This window comes from Ammospiza nelsoni, chromosome Z (assembly GCF_027579445.1).
Source record: "Ammospiza nelsoni isolate bAmmNel1 chromosome Z, bAmmNel1.pri, whole genome shotgun sequence".
NCBI classification, from domain to species: Eukaryota; Metazoa; Chordata; class Aves; order Passeriformes; family Passerellidae; genus Ammospiza; species Ammospiza nelsoni.
In genome coordinates, this window is record NC_080669.1 from 37,539,748 (window position 1) to 37,555,493 (window position 15,746).

Here is a 15,746-nt window from a genome sequence, read left to right on the forward strand (position 1 = left end):
TCCTGAAAAACTGAGGTGCTTTAGTACATGTGGGAGAGCATTTAATATGCTTTTACCAGCGTTACCCCCTAAAGTGAAACACCACCATGGTCTTGACTTACCTTTGTGAAATACGTCTATGACATGATTCAAACAGAATGATAGTAACAGGTGGGCAGTGCATATTGCATTTTCATCACAGTTTTCAAGGCCGCATAGAAGATGGAATAGGTTGTCTGAGAAGAGGTGGAATTTCCCCTCCCCCTGTCACAGGTTTACATATAAAAGACACATCTTGGCAGAACCAACTAGTCTAAGGCCCTGCTTTCATTAGAAGACTGCACCAGATTTTCTGTAGAAATCCCTTCCTGCTTAGAATTTCTGCAAAACTGTGAATCACAATTAATGGAATCTTAAGATTAAGATGGAAATCCTCCAAATCCAGACCACAGGCCAGGACTCCCAAATGTGCTTATGTCTTACTGTGTATAATATGTCAACCAAATGATGTTAGGATGATTAAGATACATATTAAACCCCATCTTACCATAATTAAGGGACAGAATAGTTTTAAGAAGGTGTTAATGGTTGATAGGAAGGGGACATTTAGCTTTGGAGGCAAGAGACTGGAAAGTTCAAAGTTGAATGATTAATCAAAGTAATAGAAAGAGATTACTTAGCATCTTCCATTATAGATGATAGATTTCAACAATGACATAATTAATCTATGTTTCAAGGAGCAGCAAAAGTGAACTGTCCAACCAAAGGTTCTAAGCCAGTAGTCAAAGGCGATGAGAGCACTGGCCATGCCTGCACCATGAGCACAATTCCTTAAAGTCTGACCATGGTAGACTGAATGAGAAGCTGGTAGTTGTGTCCATTGACAGTCTCAGGCCTGGCAAAGGAATATAGTCAGGTCAAGGGTCCATCTACAGGCTTCAATCAGGAGCAAAAGAAGGGGGGCCAAAGGTGGGATAGAAGACCAGGCTGTAACATGAATGTGAGGGTAATCTAGAGGACAGGACTACAGCCAGACACACCTACAATGCAGTTTAGGAGGGGAGCGAAGCTCCAGGCCTGGGCTTTAGCAGGGGCTCTGTACGCCGGGACTTGGATTCCAAGCTGGCGGGCAAAATTGGTGCACTGAGGACTGTGACACCATGATCCACAGCTGCTGTCTTCAGCAGAGGAGACTGCTGATACCAAGACACACAAACGCAGCTGTTTGTTGGAATGCTCACGTGATTAATCTACATGTGTTTCTCCATCACTAATCATCAGACTAATCAGCTGAAGTCCTCTTTTGTGTAGGCACCAATGCACATACTGATGGAGAGTACTACAAGGTCCAAAGCCCACACAAGTGTCTCTGTCTCATCTTCTTTACCCTGGTCCCAATAGTTAGGTGTCTTCATTCCTGCTGTATGCCTATGTAGGAAACTTCTAGCCCAGATATTTTTCTGAGAACTTGGTATGAAGGTTCTTTTCAGCATGTTCCTCTGAATATATTAGTTGTGAAAAAGAAGGGGGGAGAAAAAGCCTTCTATTTTATTTTTATTATTAATTTAGATGGGCAATTCTGGATCAAAGACATGCTTTTGAGGTACCACTACATAAATTTAGATATAACGTGAATTTCAGGGGAAAAGCATTTGGGGCTCTTTTTTGTCCCTTTATTTTTTTTTCTCTTTGCAATCATGTTTTCTACTATCAAAGAAAAATGTTTTTCTACAGAAAGAAAGCATAGAGGAAGACACCTGTTTGGCTTGCAGGAATTGGCCAGGGAGGCTGTTTTCCTGACAGGCCAAAAGCAACTAGCATAGGGCCCCTTTAAAAAAAAAAGGTCAGGATACTTCCCCCCCCCCCCATCCATCCATTTCATGTGAGCATTGGCAGAAGCTCTGACAAGCAGTTCTTCATATTTTATTATGTTCTTGTCTGGCAGAATCTCTGTCAGGCAAAAACCTTGTCAGCGGAAAACCTGTCGTAGGATCAGAGGAGACAAAAACAGGTGTCACAGAGGCAGTCAAAACTGAAGAAAAAAAAAGATTAGGCTAAAGAGAGAAAGGCAGACAATTACATTAATGCCATTGCTTTTATCTTATAGATGTGTGTTATTATCTCGGGGTGCTGAGTGCGCAATTGCCTCAAAGAAAAGTAGACAGGAGACAAGGGGAAACTTGATAGTTATTAACTGAAGAGGCAGTGTGTCAAAGCTGGATGGGGTTCAAAGTTTTGTAAAGGGATAAAAAAATTGCAGACAGCAAGCAACGTCTGTGAACAAACTGTGGTTCTGCTTTCGGCTACATAAACCTAGTAGCATTCTAGATATTTTAACTTGGAATCAGATCATAGGCAGAAAAATTAATGAAAGTTTTCATTCAGTCTTTTTTTAATAACATTTATTTTGTGTTCATGCAACTGAAGTGCTGGGGGGGTTTTTGTTAGAGCATGAGGCATGGTGAGGCATGAAAACATATCAGTTTAGTTGCTGTGTTGTTTGGGTTTGGAACACCTATTATCAACACATGTTTAATTTTAAAATGCTATTAAGAAGCCTTTTACTAAGTGTGAACATCTGTACATGCAAGCTGTAAATTAGCAGATCACATATGTGTCCCCCAGTCAGAGACTCAGTGTGTTTGGCAAATGGTTTCTGTTATTAGTTTTTAAATACAGAAAACGACGTTACCCCAAAAAATTTATTTTGCCTATGAACTGGAATTTCTTTACTTGCTCTTCTTCAATGATTTTTGTCTTAGTGAACATTTATCTTCTATATGGAATTAATTATGAAAGCAATGAAAAGAGAGGTGAAAAAGAGATTACGAAAGGATGCTATGTTGTAGCTGGAATTTGTACTGAGGATTCAGGATGTTAACACACTGATGTAAGTGTTCATGTCCCCCACTCTCTGGCTCCAGGAATGAACGGGATCATTTCATACACCATGAAAATATTGGAGTCCTTCAATAGATGTGGAAAATTTTTCTTATCCTTAGTCACTTTCTAAGCATGATATTTTTGAGGAGCAATTTTTTTCTGCCTTCAAAATGCACCACATTGCACCATGTGGGAGGTGGTATTAAATCTACGTATTGAGGGAAGCTACTTTAGACCACCTCTTATGGTTGTGATAAGTGGTCCCTACAGTGTTTTAGTCATTACTAAGGATTTGTTGATTTTTTTTGTGTGGTTGATGAAAAAGAAGAAAATCTTGAACTCTGAAAATGTGATGCTGTTCATCTTCACCACTAAAATCAAAAGTAAACTGCATTGCTCAACATTGCCATTAATAATACTGCACCTGTTTTACCACACTCAACATAATATTGTTGCAATGATATTATGGAATAATTTTATATTGGTATTATATCTTTCATCTGTCTTCTAATTTTAGTTTCTTTTGCTGCAAAAAGTGACCCAGTTATTTAGGTTTTTAAAATGTCTGGTAAGGTTTTTGTTATTGTCTAGACACAAACTACTTTTCTTTTTTTTCATCTTCTTGTTCTTGACCAGATCTAGTAATCTAGAAAGAAGATGATGGTTGATAAATTTTGTATCATCATTTGTATGTGTTTGTGTACTCCAACAGTATTCAACAATATCCAACTTTGGCAAGCTGGTAAACTGGCTAGCCAGTATGTCAGAAAATCCAGAGTGGATATATTGGAGAGCTCAAAACTAAAACTGAAATGGAATGAGATCCATAATGCCCTCTTGCAACCTATAGACTCTTCTCTGTGGTCTTCTGAGATACACAGACCGGCAAATCAGCCAAGACCTTTCACTAGATCTTTTCATCCCTCTCAGGTTAATAAAATATTTATCTAGGATCAGGAAATTAGCAAGAGGTAAGTGTATTTGCAACTCCAGTTGCATTAAAACTAGGATATTTTAAATTCTTTTCTATTTAGTAAAGACAAAATGTCATGCTTTCATTGTAGCTGTTCAAAAAAAAAAAATCAGACTTCTAAAGTGCAAAATTCATCACTGCATATTTGTATTTCTTTTACTTAGCAAAAATGGAATCTGCTCAGAGGCATGGCTTTTAATTTGGTTGACCTTTTTCACTGCATATTGGGAAGAAAGGGGTCTATGGGCAATGAGTAAATTTGCAGAGCTGAGCCTGTAAACTGGACACAGTACAGATGAAAATAAAAAGTCTCTTCTTTGTTTTCTGTCTTTTGATAAATTGAAAAAAAAGTTGTGCCTTATTTTAATGTATCCTTTGTACTTAAATTCATTTGAATTACACAGTCTCAAAATTCCAGTAAAATATAAATAAGGTACATTTCCCCTCCTTACTTTACAACATTAAAAAACACTGAACAAACCAACCAACAAAAAACCCCCAAAACTCTACAAATGGAAAATAAAAGTTTGTTCATTGATTTATTGCAAAGATGTCTGAAGCTTTTTTTTCTGAACTATTGCATAATAAGAATGCTGAAGGCCTTAATATTAATATTGACATTGAAACAATTCCAAAGTTTTTTTTGACATTTGAGATTATACTGAGCAGAATCTCAGTAAAAAAAATCTGAGGGATTTTTTTTCTGTTTAAGAAGCTAAAAAGTGAATAAGCAAACGGGGAGGTTCAGGCTTGACATTAGGAAACACTTCTTTAATGAGGGGGTGGTCAAGCCACAGACTTCCTAAGGAGGGGGTCAATGCTCCAAGCCACTCCATGTTCCAGAGTCATTTGGGTAATGCCCTCAATATGGTTTAACTGATGATCAGCCCTAGAGTGCTCAGGTAGCTGGATTAGATGGTCATTTTTGGCCTCTTACAGTTAAAATGTTCTCAGTTATTATGGTGCATACTTGATACTTCAGAGTTGGAAAAACTGTTGAAAGGTTCCTAATTCCTGTGCTAATTATCCAGTTAGTGATTTTTCATTGTTAAAGGCAATCTTTAATGTCCTCTACACAATCCTTGCTACTCCCCCCCTTTAAAACAGTTTTAATTTCTGAAGTACTTGAAATTGGGAATTCACCACAGAAATGTTACTTGACTGAGTGTTGTCAGAGTAAAACACAGGGGTATTTTTAGGCCACTCCATGAAAATGTTGATTGCTCAGCAACTATGTAATTTTAAGATTACTTAGATCTCTTCTTCCTGTATCAGAGAACACCTTTTCACATAAACTGAATTAAAGAATATTAGTCTATCAGGGCAGTGCTAACAATTAAATTGCATTGTTAAAAAAAGGTACCTGTCTTAGTTTAAATACTGATCTCAGTCATGGTTTTGGAAAAGATTGTGCAGGTTACAACTAAAATGTCTCAAACATGCAGAGGTGAACTTTTGATCCCGCTGGAACTGTACAAAGGGTCAGTAATACCTCATGCTGCACCAGGACGGGACTTCTTATGTGTGCTTTGTGGTATTCAGTCACTGATAACTTCTTAATAAAGACACATCTGTTTATGTCATTTTCAGGTGGGATAGAGCACATTCTTTTGTTTAGCATATTTAATCTTTAAACCTTCTTAGTGCTTATGAAACCATAAACTCCTGCAGATATTGTTGAATGTACTCACCTTTAAAACAGTTCACTGTTTACTAGCCTGTATAAATTAAACCAATGGTTTAGAGCAGAAAGTGATGAGGAATGCATGATCCACATGAAATTATGTGGGCAATTCAGGGCATTAGAATATAGCTGTTTATGCAGAGATTTGACAAGAATCAGAAATTTGTTGAGAAGGCTAAAGCTAATACTCCTTTCTTTACAGAAAACCAACAAGATAGATACTTCCTTACCTCTTACCTGAAAAAGAGTCTATCAACATAAATGGCCTCTTGAATCCACCTAGAACACTGGCATTAGTTCACTAAGGGTATCAGAAGAGAAATGAGAAATACTACAAAAATTCTGTCAACTACATTCGTAGCAATCTTTTAAAGAAACACAAAAATGTTTATAAATTGCAAATTAGAGAGAGAATTTTCATTCTGACAATTTGAAGGGATATCAATAGTTATTTTTCTGAAAGAATTTCAGAATTTTACAGTAATTTCCCATATGAACACAACTCTGTTTCCTTTCATTTAATATACAACCTTTTTATTTTCATGTACCAGGAGGTTTGTCTTTAGCTTGCAAATGTTCTTATGTACCCATGCAATAATGTATGCTTTGTTGTGTTATAAATTCCACATTTTAATGCATATCCTGACCTGTACTTGAAAAGGATAAAATTTGCTGCTTGTTTATTATTTAATACATATAATAAGGCCACAAATCAAAATTGGAGATAATATCACTGTCACTTGGAATGTTGTTCCAATATTATGCTAATTAGTATTTGTGTGCGTGTGTGTGTGTGTGTGTGTGTGTGTGTGTTGAGAAGCAGGTGTCTATGGATAATGCTGCTAAAAAATTAATATTGCAGTTTAACGGAATAGTACAGGTTAGATTGCAAAAATTTCTATCAGCTGGTCAAAGAGTATGCTTAGTTATTTAAAAAAGACTTTATTGGTTTTTCCCCTCTTCCATTCCACCTCAACCTTTCCAAAGCTATTATATGGTCACCTTAAATGAAGTCCACAGAGTTTTGTAATCCTATTGTTAGAGAAATTAAAAGCTGTTAGATCTTTCATCCACCTGAGAATCCTTAGATAAAGATGTCTTATAGTCATTCTCACTTGGAGCACAGTAGAATAATGATCTTAACATCCTCAGCATGACAAGTCTTCTTTAAATGGAAGAACTTCTTTTTCCTCACTGCAGGCGTGGTATTTGCTGTTAAGAAGAGAGAAACAAAAACAAATATTTGGATACATTAGAAATACAGTATGATTCAGTCATTAAAAAACATAAAGTGTTCAGAAAATGTCCATTCATGTCTTGGTTCTAGTCTAAATTTGCATAAACTTGGAGAAGCCAGTTAATATCTTTGGGCCCTTTTCTGTAAGACTGAAGTTGAAAAGCTCAGGGTGATCCAGAGCAAATTATCTGCTCAATAATTTCAATAGTCTATTAGAAGATGTTCTTACAGAGTATCTATTGGAAACTCCAAACTATTTACACCTTTCCTACTGTGAGCAATGCTAGTATTAGAAAAAAAAAAATCCTTATTTTATTGCTTCTAAATGGTTGATTAGTCCCTCAGATACACATATATACATATCACCACACATCCTGCTCAACCTGCAGAATAAAAATATCAATTTTCTTGGCTTTTCTAGCCAAGAGCTTTCATTACACATCCATTATGACAGTAGCAAAATAACCATCTTAGCATCTTAGAAGAAGATAGTACGTAAAATGGGGTGGGAAGAAAGCAGAACAGTATTTAACCTGCTTAAGCTTCAGTCAAATCTCATTAATTAGACCTTGTAAAAAAATTAGTCCTACATCATGAAGCCTACATAGGTGTAGTAGTTTGGAAGAAGAGCTTTTGGAAGAAAAGATTCTGTTCTTCATGTTCTGCAGTGTAAATGTCCTGTGGAGAGACATAGGACTGAAGTCCTAGGCTTGCCAATTTCTTATCTTGTTTGAATGTGAAATTAATTTTTAAAACTATTTATTCAAAATTGACTTAGCCAGTAGAATAGGAAAGATCAGACAATTCAGTTGCAAGAAATGAAGTATGAGGAAACTGGAACTCTTTGACAATGTAGTCCTTGGAGTAAACGTGGTGAATGAAGCCAGCAAGTAAATGATAAGGGCCTTTGCGCTCTGGATGTAAGAAGGCAATTTATCAACAGTACATGAACTCTCTAGTGACCCTAAGACAAGAAGAAACCAAGTACAGGAGAAGTCCCTATGAGATTGTTTTAAATGCTCAGAAATTTTGTGTGGAGAAGAAGAGAAGCTTAGGTGCTGCAACATAGTTCATAAAGTAGAAATAAAATGGAATATAAACATTGATACATCATAGAATGCATGATGTCATATGCAATTCCATCTTTTTTAACTTCACGAGGGGATAAGAATTACCTTCCTCCTGCAAATTTCCCTTATCGCTGAATTATTCAAATCACAGTGAATAACATGGAATTCATAAAGCCAGGTGAAAAGAACTATCCAGCTCTAGTAGCAGTGAATTAATGATCAAATTTTTGGTAAATCAGAAGCCTTAGTTTTAACATGTTTAAGAGACTGGAGTTAAGGGAGTATCTGTTTTATTTTTTTCCTCTAGAGATTAAGTATCAAATCTTTAACAGTCCCATTCAATTTGGCATTGCTTCGGTCTTGGTCATTAGTTAATCATAAATTTCTCTTGAACTATGAGTACTGTAGTTTCTGAGTCTCACCTGAGAACCCTTCTGCCATAGCAATTAAAATTACGTGTGACCTTTGGAAACTAGGGCTGTTTTGGACTGCGTCTGTGAAAAAGGATCCCTTAGTGATGACTGGCATCCATCAGGAGTCCATACCGGGACCAGTACTGTTTAATATCTTCATCAATGACATAGTGAGGCCATCAGCAAATTTGCAGATGACACCAAGCTGAGTTGTGTAGTTGACGCAGCAGGATGCCATACAGAGGGACCTGGACAAGCCTGAGGTAGTGGACCCATATCAACCTCATGAGGTTCAACAAGGTCAAGGTGTTGCATCTGTGTCAGGGCAATCACAAGCCCAAGTACACAATGAGAGATGAACTCCTGGAGAGTAGCACTTCAGGGAAGGACCTGGGAAGCTTCAGTGGGTGAAAAGCTGACCATGACTCAACAATGTGCTCCTGCAGCCCAGAAAGCCGACCATACCCTGCGCTGCAACAAAAGCAGCATTGCCAGCGGGGTGTGGTAGATGATCCTGCCCCTCTGCTCCCCTCTGGTGAAATGCCACCTGGAGTAGCAGTGCCCTACTGCTAGTAGTAGTCTGGGGTTCTGAGCAAAGGAAAGACATACACCTGTTGGAGCAAGTCCAGGGGAGACCACCAAGATGATCAAAGGGATGGAGGCCCTGTCCTTTGAGGAAAGGCTGGGAGAGTTGGAATCCTTCAGCCAGGGGAGAAGTTGAAAAAAAAGCTTAGGCAAGGCTCCTTGATGACCTTATTAGGCTTTCAAAAGAAAGGGGGCCTACCAAAAAGCTGGGAAGATACTTTTGGCAAGGGCATGTAGTGGTTGGACAATAGGTAATGGCTTTAAGCTGGAAAGAGGAGAGTAGATTTAGATTACATATAAAAGAGATTTTTCCAGAAATGTTGAGGCATTAAGGCAGTTGCCCAATGAAGCTGTAGATGCCCCATCCATGAAAATATTCAGGTAGCATGAGGCTTTGAGCAACCTGATCTAGTTGAAGAAGTCCCCATGGCAGAGGAGTGGATTAGCTGATCTTTAAATCTCCCTTCCAACACAAGCTATTCTGTGACTCTATGCTTCTATGAATCATCCAGGTGATATTTCTCTGGAAAATAAGTGTATCTGCCACATGACTCTTTGGAGTTGTTTTCTTGTCTTTTTTTTTCTTTGCTCTTTCCTTATACTTGACCCCTTTTCTTTCAGCCTTGGACAAACTTAGTACTCAGCACCTCTACCACCCAACCCAAGTGGAGATTGTGCAGTCCAATGTTGTGTTTGACATCAGCAGCCTGATGCTCTACGGTACTCAGGCTGTGCCTGTGAGGCTGAAGATACTGCTTGACCGACTCTTCAGTGTACTGAAGCAAGAGGAGGTGTTGCATATTCTACATGGCTTAGGCTGGACACTGCGAGACTACGTTCGAGGCTACATTCTTCAGGTAGGAAATAAAGCAAAGCATGCTTTCAAACCCAGTAAATTGATTTTGTTGTTGTTGATGTATGGATGTAGTGATGGTGCACCCAAGGTGGAAAGTAGAATATGAAGTGAATTTAGTCTGGCATGTTGAAGCCTAATGATGGTGCTGGCAAAATAAAATATTCAATTTTTCCTGAGCTAAAAAAATACAGGTGCCTTCATACCATAGTATTTATTTGTACTTGCTTATGTTTATTGTAGGAAATGCCTTAAATACTGCAAATACTGAGGTTAGCTACCTGCAAGCATGATCTAGCCATCAAAGGCAGCTGGCAAGTTTTCAAGGGCTACTGTTTGACTTGGGAAACTAAGATGCAAGTCAGCAGCTCTGTCATCTTTTCTTTCCGTCTTTAGAAAGATACCTAAAAATGTATAGATGAAATTGGGGTTGTGACCATGACTATATTGGAAAGTATCCTTATGTATAAACAGGAAAATCCTTTTAATAAGGCCATTTTTAAAGTATAGCTTTAAATAAAGTATTGCATGCATTTTAGTTGAAATAGACAATCAGAAGAAAAATATGTTCAACAAAAAGCTGGACAGGCTTGTTTTATGGGTATGGTCATAAATATACATATAGCTGCTTATATGAAAAATTTCATAATCTATTAAATTCCATAGTAAATTTTTACATTTTGTAGGACTATTTCTGATTAGTAACCTAATACTACATAATTCTGAATTCTCTTAATTGCTGTTGACTTTGTAGGAGCTCTTCATTATCTAGAATGCATCCAGTTATTGAAGTGGACATGCCTAAAGAATTTTGAAAATTTTAGTTGCTGATTTATTTCTTTATTTTGTAGGCAATGATAGCATGCTTAGAACTTTATTGAAAATATGGGATTTATACCTGCTCTGAGAAACCCTGACTCTATTTCTTAATTTGTCTTCTGGTTTCTGTTCTTTGTGTATAAGAAGTAAATTAGCTGTATGTGGATTCCATGGAAAACTTCACCTTCTGTGCTTGTAAATATTTTCTTAAATGCCCTATATTTTGGATTTTTGCAGAAAAATATAATGAATTTTAAAACAGCCCTAGAGAAAGAGAACTAAAAAAGTTTACACTTTAATAGTGAAATTGTTTTATTCTTGTTAGGGCATATATGGAATGGAGATCTTTAATTGTTTCAGGGTTCTCTCAGGCATCTGTTTTGTAAAGGCTAAGTGTTACACCTATTGAAATAGAACAGAATCCTTTTTTTCCATTACCAATTTAAAATTAACATATAAGGATATATCCATCATATATGTACAGCAGATATCTATGATGTTTGTATGATATAAATGTATGATCTTATGTATTTATACATTTTACATATGATATATAATTAAGATGCATACATGAGGGATATCTACAGAGATATGTACTGTTATAATGTGCATATTGCATCATATTTTAGATTCCTGGATTCTGAATGCTACTGATCTGGAGAGCTGAAGAAATTTGATTTGTAAAGGAATTAATGTAAAAAATACATCATTTTTAAAATATAATACTAGAAATCTGGTTACTAAATGTGATTAATAATTAGGGTTAATATATTCCAAGCATGGAATGTAATTCTTTGTTTCTTACAGACAAGAAGACAGACTGAAATCAGTAGCTTTCTTGTTTTAAAGGCCGTTGAATCATGCTCATATTGATTTTTTTTTAACTATCTTTTGGAATGACTCAATGTATGCAAGAATGGCTTGTGATATAATTACATAGATGTTTATACAGACTGAGACTGTGACCTATGAATCTGAAGGTGTAAAGGCCTGTAATCCCCCATTAGGTCACAGTTCAGTTTATCCAGCTAAAAGTCAGTCACACTGTAGCCCCCAAGGCATGAATTTTGCCATTACTATATTCAACAACAGTATATTGAATATTATGCCATTTAAATGAGAACAATTACCAGTGAAAGTTAAAGGCAGCTGTTACAGGCTTGCCACATATTAACTTCATTAGCACTCGACTGTGGATTTTCCTAATGAGTGAATGAAGACCTATGATAGGTGTGTAGTCGAGCATCCCTGTTAATTTAGCTGTCTAATTTCAAAAAATCACACACTGCTCAAGGTTAGAAGGGAGGTCATCTTGTCCAAACCTTCTGTCCAAGCAGAGCCACCTAGAACTGTTTGTCCAGGACCTTGTCCAGATGGCTTTTGAATGTCTCCACAGGGTCTCTAGGCAAAAAGTGTTTTGTTGTTTCCATTAAAGCTAGAAAACTCAGTATACAGCAGAAAAGGAAAATTCTTAGTAAAACATACATGCAGAGAAATGTTGGAAAAATGAATTAAATCAATGATAATAAAAATGTCTTCTTTAAAAATAGCTCTATTGAAAGTATCTGTTATAAAGGAGAAAGAGCTGTGCAGGGAAATTTGAAAGGAAATGTGTAGTAACACAAGCACAGTAAAAGTGCATACAGGTAATGTCTTCTTTGGGCAAAAGACATTGTTCCATGAAGCTTATCATTATAGACTGAAACTTTTCAGACTTGTTTGAGGCTTTCAGACTCAGCTTTTGCATACAGAAAACTGAATAAAATGTTGTAAGCATCGTACAGGAGTTTCAAAAACATCAAGTACCAAAACAAATTATCCAGAGTATCACAAACTATGGGACTGTTGATAGGCTATCATGCAGTGAACTGAGGAACATTTGACTCTCAGTCAGGAATTACAGTTCTTTTTACCTTGTCTGTCCAAACCCACCTAAGTTATCACCTAATTGCAGTCAATTCTAGTAAATTTACCATACATTCATACATTCTCATTGTACACCAAATGCAGAAATATATATGTGTAGGAAAAGGTTTACTATGGTAGTGTAGTTAGAGAAGCGCAATCTAGTAAAAATATTATTTTTCACTTGTAATTTTACAGAATCACTGTTTTCCTGTTTTTTTCCTCAGGGTAAGAAAAACAGGAAGCTTAGTAGCAAGGACTGAGAGAAGTAATAGATTAGAAAAAGGTAATGGTTGTAACAGATTCCAGAATACTTTGTCCAGGTTTGAGTTCCAGTGTTTATTGACCACCATGCAAGAGATTTGTTAAACTGGCCCAAAACTTGAGTTTTATGCTTTGGGATGGTCTAAGACATCCACTTGTGCTGAATGTGCCCTCAGTAGGATGAAAGTGTTAAAATATTTTAACATTTTCTCTAAATGGAGGCGTTTTGAGGAGTAGGGTAGATGTATCCACTCAAAGTCAATTACTGTTGTCTGATGATTTCCACAACCAACCAACCATCCAACCAACCAATGAAAAAGACCTTGATAACCAACAAAATGAGCAACCACCCTGCAAACCTCACAACTTTTTCCATGTAACTTTAGAGAAAAAGCTCATGGTTTGCTCCACTGGAGAAACAAGAGAAAAACAGTTGTTTATTAATGCTGCACAGTGGATCGGATTATTTTTAATACCTTCATTTTGACTAATAATGTTTCCAAATAGCAAATTAAAAAACAATGGGCAGAGAAAAAACCAGTATTTATGCCTTCATTCAGTGGATGCGTTTATAGAGCACAGGACGTCAAGGAACCCTGAAGCCACAGAGGTAATTTGATAACGCCTTTCACGTTTGGGCACAGTCACAATATTGCCAGTAATGGCTGAAAGGCATTAAGACCTGGCAAGATTCTCTGGCCTCCATGCAATAAATTGAGTTTCTAGTGAATAGATGCCTATCAATGAAGTGTTAGTGACAATTTGGTCACCAATCTCATCAGACCGTCACAGGATTAATGTCTTGGCAGAGGAGCTGTTCTCTCATCTTTATAACTGATCCTCAGAAAAACTTTATGGCATAAAGGAACATTCTGGATTGTGTTTGCTCCATAGGAATTCAGAGTGCCTCAGATTTTAGAGTTGCTTTTTTCTACCTCAAGGAACTAATTTACTGTATTTGGTATTGACGCGTATGCAGTCGATAGTGAGCCTGTAAGTTTCCTCTTTTGGGAAAACCTAACTTCCCATGTCTTTTACATGACAACAAATTTTGTCAAAATCAGTGGGTGTTTTGGGTCAGATACTGCACATGATACTCAAAGAGATGTATATGACTAGTCTGTCTGTTGATTTGAATGATGTTACATTTTCTGTAAAGAGCAGCTCAACTGTGAGTCTCCGTCCCTGGTTTAATTCCAGCTAAGCTGCGAGAAGAGGTAACTTTGCCAGCTGTTGTGTGATCCACCAGAGATCACAGGGCTGGGGAGAATGCTCTACCCCATCCATGTGCTAGTGTAGCTACATGTGTAATTGCTCTCTAGCCAGGTTCTCTTTAAACAAACCAGGTTAGAAAAATCCTCCTTCTAAACATGTGTAAGTTAATGCTCATTATTCCAAGAGGAGAGGGCTAGAGAGCAATTGTGCCACTAGCAGTGAGCAGCTGGGGCACTCAGCTTTTACACTGGTCCAGCTGCAGAAGACAGGACATGTGATTACAACTTAGAGGCCATAAACTGACTCAGTGCAAATAGTGATTCAGTGTTTGAGTAACAGCTCAACACTTTTTTAACTGTTTTGTGGTCAAATAATTGTACTCTCTTAGTGAAAAAGATGAAAATACATATTTTCTTTACAATACAAAGAAGGAAGCAGAGACACAGAATAGAACATTGGCAAAATTAGCAAAAATGGTCTAGAAGTCCCATTCTTATCATCATGTCCTTGAAAAAAGTAGATTAGTCAGTAGCTCATAGGCAATGTTTTAGCTGCCAGACTCTCTGGTGCCACCCACAGCTATGAGAAATTTTTAAAAATAAAAAACACAGAACAAAGTCAAAACTAAAGCCAGCTGGAAGACTGTGGATATTTTACAGATCCAAAAGGAGACTCACTCACAAAAGTTCATTTACTGGACATTGCATGGGGAATCGCTAATGCTAAATGAAGGTCTTATCTGTAGCAAAATCAATTCTGAAAAACGGCAAAATTCAAATTTATGAGTTTGCTTTAGGAAAATTAGTCTAGTCTTTTATTGTTGTGCTTGTTCTGTAGTCCTAAAGCAACTGTACAGCAAGAAGTCAGCTAAGAAGGCATGCTCTCAGAAGGTATAATGGTTCCGGGCAGAGAGTGGGGAGGTGCAGGCAGTTTAAGACATCTTTTCAAAAAACCAAAATCCCATTAAGTAAAACAAACTCATTGAAATTATTAAATAAATAGCAGTGTTTAAGTAATTCAGTTCTGAGATTTTAAAGTAAAAATTAGCTAATTGCATATTCAAACTACCTGCTCACATATATTGATATATATATATATCAGCATATATATACCAGCATATATATAACTAATATTGTCAGTTATATTTGGCAGTTTCTCAAATTTTTTTAAAACGTTTTTTCTCTTGGCAGTATAGGTAATTTTGTTTCTGTACTAGTTTACCACCACTTGTTCATGCATACTATTTTTACATCCAGATTAAATGAAGATATTTGGGTAGAGACCAAAGATGGAAACTTCAGCATCTTCAATGCTATCATTCCTAATTTCTTTTCTTTTCTTTCTCAAAGTAATCCCTTAGCACTTCACCTTTTAAATATTAGCCATTTGCACAGACAGAAATTGCTTTACTGTTCCTAAACTTAAATATTGCCCACCATTGGCTTGTCTGTGGAGGATTTCAGAAAAGGATGGGTTCTGTTGCTCTCTAGCCTCTTTTAGAGACTTTATAGAGTCTTAGTTTTTCTGTCTGAAATAATTTAAGATCTTTGAACTTTTGCTGTAGAACCCAATCGCAAGGACTATTTCATTTAACATCTTGTCAAACAGCCTCCAATGCTTAAACATAAAGAACATTAGAAGGAAAACAAATAAGAAGAAGCTCTAATATGAGCTTTTGCAATGTAGATGTGGAGTGTCAGGCTGCTGCAGTGATGATATCATGCTTTCAGTTCAATGTAGTCTGCTATCTATAATCATGAGTCATGAAAATTTTTTTCAGTTTTTTTTCCCCAAGTACTGTCAAGTTATTTTATTGTTTTTGTCTCTCACAACAGAAACACCATTAAAAGGTTGGTATGCTATATT

At 36.8% G+C, this 15,746-nt stretch overlaps 1 protein-coding gene across 1 annotated transcript in view; it reads left to right on the plus strand.

Moving 5' to 3' along the window:
• The window catches only part of BNC2 (basonuclin zinc finger protein 2), a 227,305-nt gene that overhangs the window by 123,486 nt on the left and 88,073 nt on the right, over window positions 1-15,746 (plus strand). The window contains exon 3 of the mRNA XM_059492466.1: window positions 9,446-9,681. Coding sequence (XP_059348449.1) covers window positions 9,446-9,681 — 236 coding nt within the window. The remainder of the gene's footprint in view (window positions 1-9,445; window positions 9,682-15,746) is intronic.